Source organism: Penicillium maclennaniae (genome assembly GCF_028827695.1).
Source record: "Penicillium maclennaniae strain IBT 15551 chromosome Unknown utg000005l:1.0-2652337.0:1.0-2654196.0, whole genome shotgun sequence".
NCBI classification, from domain to species: Eukaryota; Fungi; Ascomycota; class Eurotiomycetes; order Eurotiales; family Aspergillaceae; genus Penicillium; species Penicillium maclennaniae.
In genome coordinates, this window is record NW_026623217.1 from 484353 (window position 1) to 498802 (window position 14450).

The 14450-nt window shown below is 51.2% G+C and overlaps 5 protein-coding genes across 5 annotated transcripts; 3 read left to right on the forward strand and 2 right to left on the reverse strand.

Moving 5' to 3' along the window:
* Positions 1–45: 45 nt before the first annotated feature.
* On the forward strand, positions 46–1819 carry N7477_005416 (DNA-(apurinic or apyrimidinic site) lyase APN1; the record flags this gene model as incomplete). The annotated part of the gene is made up of 4 exons (XM_056967079.1): positions 46–611; positions 662–781; positions 830–964; positions 1012–1819. 4 exons carry the CDS (start codon positions 46–48, stop codon positions 1817–1819), a joined length of 1629 nt encoding a protein of 542 aa, XP_056821833.1.
* Positions 1820–2226: 407 nt separating this feature from the next.
* Positions 2227–4073, reverse strand: N7477_005417 (putative nucleotide-sugar transporter; the record flags this gene model as incomplete). The annotated part of the gene is made up of 2 exons (XM_056967080.1): positions 2227–3570; positions 3633–4073. The coding sequence occupies 2 exons, from the start codon at positions 4071–4073 to the stop codon at positions 2227–2229; spliced, it is 1785 nt and encodes a 594-aa protein (XP_056821834.1).
* Positions 4074–5047: 974 nt separating this feature from the next.
* Positions 5048–7213, forward strand: N7477_005418 (glycoside hydrolase family 15 protein; the record flags this gene model as incomplete). The annotated part of the gene is made up of 3 exons (XM_056967081.1): positions 5048–6812; positions 6879–6943; positions 7007–7213. The coding sequence occupies 3 exons, from the start codon at positions 5048–5050 to the stop codon at positions 7211–7213; spliced, it is 2037 nt and encodes a 678-aa protein (XP_056821835.1).
* A 648-nt stretch (positions 7214–7861) lies between these two features.
* On the forward strand, positions 7862–10584 carry N7477_005419 (uncharacterized protein; the record flags this gene model as incomplete). Its single annotated transcript, XM_056967082.1, has 5 exons — positions 7862–8182; positions 8262–9147; positions 9191–9996; positions 10049–10471; positions 10543–10584. The coding sequence occupies 5 exons, from the start codon at positions 7862–7864 to the stop codon at positions 10582–10584; spliced, it is 2478 nt and encodes an 825-aa protein (XP_056821836.1).
* Positions 10585–11303: 719 nt separating this feature from the next.
* N7477_005420 (anaphase promoting complex subunit 2) lies at positions 11304–14135 on the reverse strand (the record flags this gene model as incomplete). Its single annotated transcript, XM_056967083.1, has 3 exons — positions 11304–11536; positions 11604–13575; positions 13629–14135. 3 exons carry the CDS (start codon positions 14133–14135, stop codon positions 11304–11306), a joined length of 2712 nt encoding a protein of 903 aa, XP_056821837.1.
* Positions 14136–14450: the final 315 nt, after the last annotated feature.

Below are 14450 nucleotides of genomic sequence, written 5' to 3' on the forward strand. Positions count from 1 at the left end.
CCGCTGTGGCATCAACCACAGGACGCCATCCAGTTCTAGAGTACGATGTCCGGCTCCACAAATAACGAGGTCTCCATGCAATCACCAATAAAGGTCCCTACAGAGCCCAAGGCCAGCCACAAACGAAATCTGAGCAATGGGACAACGGGCGGCTCTCCAATTCGAAGATCCAAACGGCAAAGATCAAATATCAATTTAAAGGAAGCTTCATCATCAGAAGAGCCAGAAGAAGTGGTCGACAAGGACTTCGAGCCCAAAGAGGAGACGCCTGCTAAGTCCACGCCAAAGAGTGCTCGGGCCAAGAGAATCCGACCCATTTCTGTTAAGAAGGTGGCCCTTGAGGATACAGAAACAGTTTCCGTCGTCGAGAAAGACGAGGCCGAACTTGCTATCAAGACAGAAGAGGACGTCCATGTGAAGGCTGAAAGCAAGGCCGCCGCCCCGCAGAAGAAAGCCGCTCCTGCCAAGCGGACCAGGAAGACTAAAGAAGAGAAGGAAGCCGAAGCCATGCCGCTGGCTCCGCGAACTACGGGATTGAAAATGTTTGTCGGCGCTCATGTAAGTGCCGCAAAGGGTGTTTTCAATTCCATAAACAACAGCGAGCACATCGGGTGAGTCTCTCTACCTCCGAATGTGACAGTGAGACTAACCGTATATCGAGTGGAAACGCGATTGCTCTATTCCTCAAGTCTCAGAGAAAATGGGACAACCCACCTCTACAAGATGATGTTCGAGATCAATTCCGCAAGCTATGCATCGAAAAGAACTACGATGCATCCAAGTACGTTCTCCCCCGCCTCCGACCAAATTCTCTCTAACCAGATACCAGACACATCCTTCCTCACGGCTCATACCTTGTCAATTTAGCCCAGAATGACAAAGCTAAGTCAGATCAAGCTTACAATTCCTTCCTGGAGGATCTTCGCCGCTGCGAGGCTCTCGGCATAACCCTCTACAACTTTCAGTAAGTCCTCCTCCTCCCACTAAAATCCAGACCTTAATCCCGCATAGCCCAGGAAGTACCAATCAAAGTCCCCTCCCGGAAGCCCTTGGCCGGCTCGCCTCAACCCTCACAAAAGCTTTAACAGAGACCACAACCGTAGTTCCAGTCCTTGAAACGATGTGCGGCCACGGTAACACAATCGGCGGCCAACTCTCTGAATTTCGCGATCTATTTGCCCTAATCCCAAAAGAACACCACTCCCGCATCGGGATCTGCATAGATACATGCCACAGTTTCGCCGCGGGCTATGACCTCGCTACGCCGGAGGGATTCAAAGCTTTCATGACTGAATTCGACGAGCTCATCGGGATTAAGTACCTCCGCGCTCTACATCTAAATGACTCTAAGGCTCCGCGAGGAAGTAAGCGTGATTTACATGCCAATATCGGGACTGGATTCCTCGGGCTGCGGGCGTTTCATAATGTGATGAATGAGCCGCGGTTCGAGGGGTTGCCGATGGTCCTGGAGACGCCGATCGATCGCGAAGCTGAGGCCGAGAGTGAGGGCGAGGGAAAGAAGAAAAAGGGACCGAAGAGGCCGGCAGGCGCTGCGCCGCCTGCTGTTCCTGATCCAGGTGTTTGGGCTAGGGAAATCAAGTTACTTGAGTCACTTATTGGGATGGATCCTGAAGGGCAGGAGTTCAAGGCTCTTGAAAAGAAGCTTGCGGAGGAAGGGCGCGAGATGCGCGAGAAGGGAATGGAACAGTTTGAGCGGAAGATGGAGGCGGAGAAGAAGAAGGGGGCTAAAGGGAAGGGAAAGCAGAAGAGTCTTGTTGAAATGATTAAGGTTGATAAAGATGAGGAAGGGTGTTGTTGATACTGGCGTTATCTCGGGTCATGTCAACCACTGGGTCAGACAAAATGATGTTACTAAGGCTACCATATCAACTCGAGAGGTCCGTATATTGAAATGAACAGGCTATGAAAGCCCCAAGAAAGAATTTGAATCGGTGGTATCAATCAACCCGATGGCAACGAATACAAGTGCCTTCATGCAAATAAGATAAGACAAATTCGCATCTACTATGAACCCAATACAGTCGTTGCTCCATTAAAACTAAGGCAGCGTTACATCTGTGGTAATATGCCATGCCCAAGCTCAGACAGGCGAGTCGCAGACTCTAGACTTCCCAAAGAGGTCGAGTAGACGTATTGCCGTACAGACGACCATTATCAGATATCTTATAGATAGCCACAGAGAGGGTGATCAAAAGAGAGATGAGGTTAGTGAGGGCCCGGCATTTGGTGGCGGACGGGTGACATGAAAGCGGTGGATTGGACACCTGGAGAATTTTCTCGTTGAAATGCATCAAGATGTGGGAAACCCCCGGCCTGCGCCATCGATGTGACTGTCGGCGGGGCCGACTTGATAGGAGAAGAAGGCCCATCGTCTTCGGGAATAGTGGAGGTGGAAATGCTGAGTCCGCGCCTGGCACCGTTGGCCCGGACGCGGAATGATCGCCGTTGGCCACCCGCGGAAGAAACATGCAAGTCGTCGTTGAGATGTTCAGCGGGTACGGGGCTGACAAGGTCTGAATCTTGGCCGGCAACTCGGTTGTACTCACCGAACTCGCCGCCGCTAGGTTCATCGTCCTCGCTGTCAGATTCAGGAGTTCCCTCACGACTCGAATATTCCGCGGCTTCGCTGCGCATGCGAGAGATTTTCATGTAGTTGTAGCAAGCGATGCTGCCGATGGTGACGACCAAACCGGTGATGTTGACAGGAGTGAGTTTGTCGTGGAAAATGATACCCGCAGCGCTAATTGTAACGACTTCCTTGAAAATACCGCAGATACTCAAAGTGACAACAGAAGAGCGCTTCAAAAGTGCGAATTCGGAGGAAATCATGCAGAAAGCAAGAACACCGGGGAAAATAAGCAAACCAGCACCGACACCGGTGCCGTGCTTTTCGGCGAGCTTCAGGAATCCTTGGTGAATATCGTTAGGGCCCTCAACAGCGAGGGCGATGAAAATCAAAGAAAGAAACATGACTGGTGTAAGGAGAAATAGTGTCGAAAAAGGGTTCGACGTAGCGGGATGCCGCAGTAAGAGGATCTGAGTCAGACCCCATCGGAAACCTGAGAAGAAGGCAGATGCGATGACCAGCGTAAATCCAAGTGCGTTGAAAGCAGTCTCTCCAGCAACCATCATCACCACACCGATCGTCATTGTGGCGATGATAATGATCAACTTGACAGACGGCGTTTCCAGGCGGAATAGGAACGCAAAGAGAAGGACAAAAGCGAGGGCAGAGGATTTGCACATTGTGAGAAAGGTAAGAGAGATGAACTTGAGGGACATATTGCCAAGTCCGACATCGAGGGATGTAGCAGCACCGCAAGGTACGAGACGTGTGAGGTAGAAAAGCTTGGTGAGGACGGGCCCGTTGGCTTCGGAGACTACCACTGGCGAGCTCGAGGGTGACGGCGGTGGGTGGCGCGGGCGTAATGACGGGAATATCCATAGTAAAAGAGCGGCGAAGGTGAATTGGACAAGCATGTGCAAGCTAGTTGTGAAGAGAGGGAAAGGGAAAACGATGTCGCTTTCGGAAAACATCCATTTGTTGTACTGTAGAGACATGATCGGGTTAACTCTGTGTGTCATGTCAAAATGGGGCAAAGGTCACTCACAATCGATATGGACAGAGAGAAAAAATACCACATGAGGATCAGCCCGCCATTGACAGAAAGCCTCTTGGCGACATTGCGATCTGCCAAACCTAAGTGAAAGATCGATCGAGTCGACTTGACATCTGCGATACGGGCATCCAGCTTTTTGCGTTGCCGGCGCCGGCGCCGGCGTTGACGTTTCTGACTAGCTGTTAGGCCAGTCTCCTCATCATACTGGTCATCGTCCGAGCTCATTTCGATGTCTTGATTGTTATCGACGATTGATGCTGATAGATCCGACGCATCTGTGTCCTCGGCAGTCAGAGGCTCCTCGTCCCACTTCGTTGCTTCGCCTGGTCGCAGGCTTTCATCCCTCCGATCCGAGGAAGCCGCATGTGAGGATCTTGCCGCGCCCGTGAGCATTGAGCTCCGCCGACGATGATGACCACCTGTAACCCCCATTATGGAATGTTTGCGATGGGGCTAGACACGGTCCGAAAAGGAGGGAAGGGGGAAGACGATAAGTGCCTGCCCCATGAGGGTGCGACCGGGAGTTGTTTCACGGCGGTGCACCCTTGGGGAGGATGTGGATCGGTAGATGGATAGAAAGAAAGGGAGCAGGAGAGAGAGAGAGAGATAGAGAACGTCAAATTGGAAAGGAGTGGCGGTCACGAAGATGAAGAAACACGAGACATTTCTCCTCGCGAAGGCGGTGTTTTCTCACTCCGCTCTTCTCCATCTCTGACTGGCCCGCCACCGATCCACTTATAGTCGATCCACAGTCCGGTCGATCCGGGGTCCAAGGGAAATCGTACTGCGTCGGGTTCGTGGTTCTCCCGTTCAACTGGTGGATTTCAAGTTCCGGAAGAAGCTGTCGAAATTGGGGAATCGAACGAGGATGGGGTGATGGGGATGGGAACACTCAATGAGGCTTTGATCTATTCAGGAATCAGTGCCCGAGGTCTCGTGTCGAATTGCTTGAGCTCGCTTGGGACCCTTAGCAAATGGACCGAGTCTCTTCGTCTGTTCGTGAATCTCATCAGGGAGTCCAGCAGGACACTTCCTGACCTAGTTCAGCCTCGCTAGGAGTCAACATAATGATGATGTGCCCCCCAAGTTGAACAGAGCACATGCCTTCTGTACTATCATTGGGGGAGCTATCGGGATACCATCTCCCCAGAGCATCGAAATGACCTCAGAAAGAGCCTACCCTCATCATCATGTCGTCCTTCTTTGTGCTTCTGGCGTAGATCCTTATATGGCGGGTCTGTACGGTCGAAACCGCGACTTTAGCGTGTGATCCTCTTTGCTTCTTCACAGCTCGACTGGGAATTGAAGCTGCTCGCTGACCCGCCTGCTATCGTCTTCCATCGAATAAAACACTCACGCGTTGATCGTGCTTTTCACTGGCCCAGTTCGTGACTTCTGTCGTCAATATGGGGGACCCAGGATATATTGCCATTGAAGACTATGGACTGATCGGAGACATGCATACCTGTGCTTTGGTGAGCAAGGCTGGTAGCTTGGACTATATGTGCTGGCCAGTCTTCGACTCGCCTTCGGTCTTTTGTCGTCTACTGGACTCCAAGAAAGGCGGTTTCTTCGCCGTTGGGCCCCAAGACTGTGTGTACGATCCTCACAGCAAGCAACGATACTTGCCATATTCGAACCTCCTGGAAACCCGATGGACCAACCAAGATGGTGTCGTGACGATGCTGGACTACTTCCCAGTGAGCCCCAAGAAGGGTGGTCATCCGAGTCGCGTGCTATCGGGCTATTGTCCATGCACCGAGCCCGAAGCAAACCGCTTCAAGTCAGGCCTGCAGCACTCGGGCTTGATCAGAAAGCTGGAGTGTGGCCGTGGCAAAATGGAGCTCAAGGTGGAGATGTTTCCGGCATTCAATTACGCCCGAGACTCGCACATAGCTCGCGCGAAACTAGAGGACGACATGGGTAAAAACCAGCTTCAGACGGCTCATTTTGAGAGCGATTCAGAGCGTCTACAACTTGAAATCTTCGCTGATTCGAAAGAGCCCGATAAGCTTGGATACCCCAAGGCGAAGTTCAGCATGGAGGACCGGCCAAATTTGAAGGGTCGCGGACTAGTGGCTTTGATCACCTTGTCGGAGGGACAGACGGTACACTTGGTACTGCACAGTCCCGAAAAAGCGGTTCCCAGCTCGGCAATGATGAACGCGTACCTAGCAAAAATGGAGGAAGAAACCTTTGACTATTGGACGGACTGGACTCGCAAATGCGTCTTCCGTGGTCACTACCGAGAGACAGTCGAGCGTAGTCTTCTGATTTTGAAGCTACTCACCTACAAGCCCACAGGTGCCATCGTTGCAGCACCTACGTTTGCCCTCCCCGAGGAAGTGGGCGGTTCCCGTAACTGGGACTACCGATTTTCCTGGGTGCGCGACACGGCTTTCACCCTGTACGTCTTCCTGAAAATGGGCTACAGCTGCGAGGCGGAGGCTTACGTCAATTTTATCTTCGAACGGATCCTCCCGCACGCTCTCCAGGAAGCCGACGCAGGAAGTACGCGACCTTTCCTGCCGCTCATGTTCACCATCCGCGGCGGTTGTGACATCCCCGAAGTGGAATTGGAGCATCTTGATGGATACAGAGGAAGCAAGCCCGTGCGCATTGGGAACGCAGCGGTCTTCCATACCCAATTGGATATCTATGGCGAACTCCTGGACAGCATCTACTTATACAACAAGTATGGCAATCCTATTACCTACGACCAGTGGTCTGCAATTCGGCGCATGGTGAACTACTGCGTAAGCGCGCGGCACCAGAAAGACATGTCCATTTGGGAGTCTCGTGGCCAGATCCAGAACTTCATTTACTCCAAGGTTATGTTGTGGGTAGCTCTGGACCGTGGTGTCCGCCTAGCAGAGAAACGCTCCAGTCTCCCCTGCCCCGATCGCTTCCAGTGGATCAACATCCGCGACGAACTATACGACGAGATCATGGAGAAAGGATATAATGCAGACCGGGGCCATTTCTGCCAGAGCTATGAAAGCCGAGAAGTGCTGGATGCATCCATCTTGATTGCGCCGCTGGTGTTCTTTGTTGCGCCGAACGACCCACGTTTCATCAGCACTCTGAAGCAGATTCTCAAATCTCCAGAGAAGGAGGGTCTGTCCAGTGCCAAGATGGTCTTCCGTTACGACCATGTGAAAGCGAATGATGGTGTGCTAGCCCCATTCTAAAAATCCCGTTCATCTCCCGGGTAGTCACTGATATTGTGTTCCACAGGAATGACCGGAGGCGAGGGTGCCTTTATCATGGTAACCTTCTGGCTAGTTGAAGCCATGGCTCGAGTGGGTATTCTTTCTGCAATTTCAACACATCTTATCACTAATCAAGCCACTCTGAACGTGTAGGCTGCCAGGTACGACGTACCGATTCCCCAGCTTTGGAAACTCGCCCTATCTCACTTCGACAACATCCTGTCCTATTCCAACCACCTGGGCATGTTCTCTGAAGAAGTGGCCATTTCTGGTGAGCAAATGGGCAATACTCCCCAAGCGTTCAGTCATCTGGCGTGTATCAGTGCTGCTATGAATCTAGATAAGTTTGGCACAGAGTGATGGTTTAGAATGTACTGGGCTAGGCCCACCCTGAAAACTAACTTTATGCAATCCTGCGTTCTAAAAAGATAGAATCCATCCTTATGATTTCCCTTCTTTTCTTTTCCTTCCAATACACGCTATCCTCCAGCTAGTATGGCTCCTCCAGATACCGAACAAAGTGCCTTGGCGAGTGCCAGATTGTCTCACTGGAGAATAGATCAAGTCCAGCAAGTGCTTTCTAGCTAGCGGGAGATATTGTCCTAAAAGCTAATCTTCCTTACTACAGTACAAGTACTGGCAGTGGGCTTGATGAAGGAGTGAATGATCCTCCCATATATGTGGCCTACTAATATTCCATGGCCTGGGTGTCGAGCATGTTCACAGAGGCTATCATAGGACTACGGGAGACAATTCTGAAGTTGTTGATTTCGGCACTGTCTTTTGGACCCCGATCTATGACGAGCATCTCCTTACGTAACCCGTATCGGGCGCAGGTGATCCACGGGGCGTCGGCGCGATCCGCTTGCACTCCACTTAGTTTGTTGCTTCCCCAGTTCATTTCCTTTTGAACGGCAATGTCTCCCTTCCCTTCGGAAATTTGACATGTCTGTGCATGGAAAGTTTCGCTCTGACTTCGTGATCTTGTATTAGACATCTTACCATCTCATGGCAGACGCCGGTTTGGACTGGGCCGATCGCCCAGGATCCAACCGCGCGTCATCATCAGATGAGGACTTCGTCTCCAGCCAAAGCACTGCCTCTGCAGAAACCGACGCGATCACTAAGCATCATCTACCGACTGCACTCGGCCATCTCCATTTGCAGCATACAGCTTCAAGCCCTAGCTCTGATGAACATAATCCCACTCAGACATCGACGCCTGGCACCGCAGCTTCGATGGAGATCCTATCGGACACGGAAGCAGGTACGAAACGAATGCAGCTTCTGGATCTGCCGTTGGATGTTCTCAAAGACATTATCAAGGAGGTGAGCAACTTTCCGTCGCGCTGGGCTCAATTGAATGCCACACATGATAATGGAAGCTAATAGGTACGACATGTGACAGGTTACGCATACTAACGACCTCACTTCGCTTGCTTTGACATGCTCTGCGCTCCATGCCTTGACAATTCCGCACATGTACTCACGCTTCGACATCGTCTGGCCGGAATCGCTGAATCCCACCACCGAGGACTACTCTGGAGTGGATGCCTTGTCATACGGGTTATCAACGCTAGTGATGGGGGAGGACGTCTTTAATCGCCCGTCACCTCCTAGGTACGACAAACCGGTCTGCGCATGTTCAAACTGCGGCTGTGACGACTATGGACATCAATCGTCGCAGACGCGTGGATCTGAATTTGGGTTTCAACCGCGACGAGGGAACTATTACGCTCAGTACACTCGCACATTCTCCATCGGAAATGGTCCAGTGAGCTGGGTTCAGGAGTACTCCGTGAACAGAGAGGTGGGCAAGATGCTGGGTACACTCGTTGCGTTGGCTGTCGCGCGGATGGTCAACCTCGAGGCCTTTGTCTGGGACATGCCGACGGGCGTTGTTCGTGAGATATGGCTAGCACTCGCTTCACTTGCAGACCGACCGGGTCGTCGTTGTCGTCTAGAGCGCATCTGGGTGCGTTGGCACGATAATTCGGAGAACCTTCTGCGCATGTCGAACGTGACTCCTGGCGGTCGCTCACTTCAAAAATACCGGCATGTGGAACATCCATCTCTATCTGTATTGCCGCCGCTCAAGAGTGTTGCGGTTCTCGACATCGACGAACCGGCATACGTGGAAGAGTTGGGTGTTCTTATTGAACGATCCCGTCGTGGTCTAGTAGAGCTGCGCATTGGCATTTCCATCAAGGCACATTTGGCTAATTGGGTAACTTGCAAAAAGGAGAACCGATACGTTGTGGGAGTCCTCGATGGGCTGGCCGAAGACTGGGGGAGTTCTTACTGTTCTTTCAAGACGTGAACCCGAGACTCAGACAGACGACGATGCCACGACTTCCTCGGATGGTGGCCTCGTCCCCTCGGATTCTTCAGCATCATTGCCTAAAGATCAACACAAAAATGGGACCTCCACTCAAACTGCAAGCGTATCAACTGGTCTCAATCAGCCCAGCGGGGAGTCACATTCTGCATCCCCTCATCGCCCAGCTCGTTTACCAGACCTCTTCGCTCGGTCAAGTGATGAACAGTTGAACCTTGAGGTTCTTGAACTGGAGCGTGTCCCTCTCTCTATAGCAACACTCTTGCCAACTTTGGACTGGACTCGTCTAACTACTCTTACGCTGATGCGATGCCACGATCACGAGAATCTGTGGAGAGCTCTTCGTCGTAAATACGCTCCGCCTGCACTTCCACCAAAGCGATCGCATAACACTAACCAGGGTCAATCAAGCTATGATGCACCAGGTGCCCCAGAGTACTCGCTGAATATCAAGAATCTGCGAACAGACACCGTTTCTTCGTATCTCATGCTCTTCATCAAAGATACTTTGGCCCCAAATACCTTGGAGAGTGTGTACTTGAATGAAGGAGCGGGCTATGAATCATCTGTTCATATTGATGCCATCTACAAACACATCCTTCGAAAGCATCGACTGAGCCTGCGAAAGGTATCAATAGATGCTTCCGAAAGATTCGGGATATCAGACAATCGACATGGGAATGTTGACGCAATGAGTCATCGCTGGCACAAATGGATGTTCAATCACGAAATGATCTCATTCGTGACAAGCGGGCGAATGCCGCAGCTAAGAGAGCTAGGAATGGCGATGCATTACCGGGACTGGGTAAGCAAACAATCTGACCCGTCATCATGTATCCCGAAAATAATACCTCCAGCACTATTTCCTCCAACGACTCCCCCACATGGCTCAGCTCCGCGCATTATACCTCCTCAACATAAGTCACAGTCTCCACCGCGACCTCAAAGAACTCGCACTCCAAGTCCTCGACATAGTCAGCATCCGCCCCGACCTCAAAATCACATACATCGGACTAGAGACCAAATGCTATCAAATCCTGGAAGCAACGTCCGCTGGCGACTTTGAAACCCCCCAAGCAAACAACACCTCTGCGGGGAGTGACGACTTCGTCTTCGACCCCGCTGCCATAACAGACGAAGACAACGAGGACGAGTCAGCGCAGCAAGACCCTGATCTCATGTCCAGCAATTCCTCGGAAGACGACTATGACGCAGACCTCGACGAAAGCATATCACACGTGAGGTTCACGTTACAAGAGATTCTTTTTTATGATGATAAGGTATCCATATTTAAAGCACGGCATGGTGTTATTTGATTTGATTTGTACTCTCTTACTGCCTAAGCATACAGGGCATTGCAATCTACGGAGTTGTGGTCTTGGAGATCACTTAATGATACCCGGTTGATGTTAGTTAGGGAAGGGTATTTCACGGTGATGGCCGCAATTGAAACACTTGAACCGCTATCGGACGATCTTTTCCCAGACATCACACCCATCCTGCTTTGTAGTTGCATCAAATTCCTTTTTGCTGTAGATCTTACAGGACAGGTATAGGCTGGTAGGGCAAGCAAAAGCCATGGACCAAACACTTCATGACTGATACATATGGCCTCACTGATGACGATCTGCGCGTTACCAGGATAAGAAAAGCTTTCGCGATGTACATGCTGATTTGAGGTGAGTTCCTCGACGTTGGCGAGAGTGACCCACTTGTCGGTTCCATACACACGGTATGTTTCGATATATCTCACTTTGCAGTGCCATCACGCTGCAATCGCAAGAGTAAGTTTACAAATCGGTAGACCGCTATTGATCGCTTTTCGACATGGCGCAGATTTGAATAACGACACGCCTGGCGCTTCTTACCCAAGATTTCATATATTTTCTCGAAACTTTGCACGCATATGCCCTAATCCTTATGTTGGATTATGTTTCCGTTGTCTGCTCTGAAAATTTGCTCCCATCGCAGTGCATAAACGAAACCTTCGAAATGCCTCACTTGAAGACTACGCCCTTCACCAAGCAAAACACGATAGATAAAACTCTTCATTCATCCGGGTATACAAGCTACGACCTAACGCCAAACCATGCACCCCCATTGACATTGAACCTAATGAACAAGCTTATAATTCCCCCCACTCACGATCTCAACCTTCCCCTTCGAAACCATCCCAGCAAGGAACTCCCTCAGCTCCTCGTTACTAAACGGAAAGCCGCCCGGCACCACAATCTTCAACATCATAACAATCCTCTGCAAAGGCATAGCACCCTGATTGGTAAGCATGCCTACGATGAATTGCCAGTACAGATTCATCTTCTCCATCGCCACAGCTTCAGCTGTTTCTTTTCGCAGCAGCAGCAGCAGCGGCTTCAGCCGCTGCGGCAGCGTTGGCTGTATCTGTAGATTGACTGGGCACGTCTGCTGAGTCTTCCTGTGTTTCTGTTTCAGTGGGTAGGTATTCGAGGACGCGGAATGTGTCGCGAGATGTTTCCATGAGAATACGCTTGCTCACCCAGAACAGACAAGCAGAGAGGACAAGGGCAGGAGCCATGTCTAATTCGGAGGCGAGATCGGTGACTGATCTGGTGGTTTCCTCGTCGTCAGATTGAAAGGCGTAGATGACTGTTGCTTGCCAGGTTGAGACTTCGTCTACGAAGGTTCGATCGCCTAGTTCCAGTTCGACGGTTACTTGGCCGAGACCATTACGCCAGGTGAGCTTGCGGGATTGTTTCAGGCTTTCAAAGCCGGTCGAATAGCGGTGTTGGAGGTAGGCGATCTCGTCAGGTACTTTGAATTCTTGGTCTTGAATTTCTGGCCAGAAGAAGCGCGAGAGGATCTTGGCGTGTAATTCAGGCATGTGTACAGTCGGTCTTTTGGTGTTCATGCGGCTCGGGGGTTTAGAGAGGCCTTGGTCTTTGCGGACGCTGGTGTCGACGCGGCGAGAGTCGGATATGTCCTTTAGCATGACCTCGCAGGCTTGAAGTGCTGAGTCGCCGAATCGGACCTTCAAGAGCTCCAGAACGGAGATTTCTTGATCGAAGTCTTCGCGCTTCTGTAGGAGACGGTCACCAAGGAGAGATTGTAGTTCCTTGACGAATGTTTCTTTGGAATCAAACAAACTGATTAGACTGTCAATGACGTCGGAGCTCTTCGACTTTCGGTAGTCAGGCGCAGCATCGACCGGGTCTGGTACCCAATTCATATCATCCCAGTCCAGGTCAATTGTGTTGTTCTGCATAGAGAGTTGGTGTGCCTTTGCCAACTCTGTGGACAGCTCGACCAATGTGTCACCACTGGAAGGCAGAGCTTGCTTGTTTGCGGCCAGTGGTTCAGCGAGCAAGCCACTAACGATCACCTTGACAGTATCATCGCGATCTCTCAGATATCGTCGAATTGGTCGAGCAATCCGGTCCAGGAGAACACCTTTCGGGTCCAGGAGGTGGAAGGCCCGAATGATTGAAATATACAACTGCAGTATCTCAACGGTCGAGGCACCAGGGTGCAGCAGACGCTGATTCAAAGTTGCAATAAATGACTGCGTGACATAGGCCCTTGCCGCCGGATGCGTTGTGAAGTGTCGCAAATCTTCAGCGGCGCCACTACTCGCAGGCCAATCGACGATCACATCGAATAGCTCACTGGTACGTAGAGCTCCTAGACGAGCAATGCCAATCTCCTGCCACTTTTCCACATCCCCAAAGCTTACATCCAGAGAGTTAGACGCTTGGTTGCCAGACGGTGGCGTGTGGATTATAGCCAGCACCTGCACGGCGAGTCGCGCAAACACATTCTCAATCCAGTGTTTTAGATGTTGAACAGCAGAGGTCGGAGATGCCCACTTTCCAGTATACGCTGCGCGAACAAACTCGGTGATCATGATGTTCATTACGCCGGCAAAGATTTTTTGGGCTTTGTCACCACCAAGGCCGACGAGCTGCAACCCATTTAGAATCGCCAGAAGACGATCTCGAGCAACTGTGACGTTTTCTTGCTCGCCCTCCGTCATCATGTGTGCTCGAGATTCTGTACTCTCCTGCTTCCATGCTTCATACGAAACGGAGAATTGCCGGTCCATTTCCATGCCATCCTGGCTGTCATCGTCGCTGTTTGATTCCTCAAATAATGTATCGATTCCCAGGATGACCAGAGATTCTTGGGCGAGGTCCTCAGCTAAGAGTTTCGAAATTTGAGCCCACGGAAGAGAGTATGAGACAACTGCGTGGAAGCCTCGTTGTAATTGAGTCAACACTCGTCCTTGCTCGGTCGCCGGTAGTAAGGGTAATAGATAGTGCACGATAGGCGCTAAGTAAATTCGACGAACAAGTTGTAAGCAGTCGACAATTGTTCGTAAAAGACCATCTGTCTTGGGGTTTTGCGAAAGCTGAACGACAAATTAGGCACGGAATTCCCTGCAACACTATTCTTAATAAATACCTCATACAGCCCACCACGAATGTTGATCAAAAAGTGTCTCCGAATTTCACCTCCATACCAGCTAACCAGGTCCTGCGGCTTAGTCGCGCCTGACGTGATCTTCGCATTCTGAGCCGCAGCTGTCAAATACGCGAGCGCTTCGCCAGTCTCTTTCGACGGAGGACTGAGTCTGTTCCAGTCCTTCAAAGCTTCACTGCCGTCGGTGTCTTTGTATTCATGAATGGATGCAAATCCGCGGTCGGGGACAGATAGAAAGGCTGTCGCCGCAGACCACGCTTGGTCCCAGGCTTGTCGGTCCTCGAGTGGGTCATGGGCGGACGAGATGGCAGTCGCTTGGGATGCGGTTTTCACGGTCGACGAGGAGTCGTCAGACTGGAATGAGGTGAGCGGGGTCTGATGGAGATTGAAAGTAGATGTGAACGGTGGTCGAGCCTCGAGCGACGCGGGGGAGAAGACGGAGCCAAACACGCGTTTGCGTCCCACATTGAGGGGGACGGTGGATAGCATTATGGTCAGGAAGACCTAGTCATCGCGACACCGGGACTTTGTTGCTCGACCGTCAAGCTTGTGGTAAGAAGCCTGTTGACGAACGGTGTTTAGATTAGACATCAACGTCGGCGCGTGGTCACGTGCGCTCAAGTATGAATGATGTGGCTATCTGTGCCTCTTTATAGCGCCCCCCGCCTGGCGGTGAGGGTGTGCAGCACCGATAGGACAACTCTTAGCGGTAGTGTAAGTCTCCCATAATGTGTCGTTTTTGAAGCTATTCCTACTCCCTACGATACCTATAAAACCTAATATACCTAAATCTCGTGTATTTGA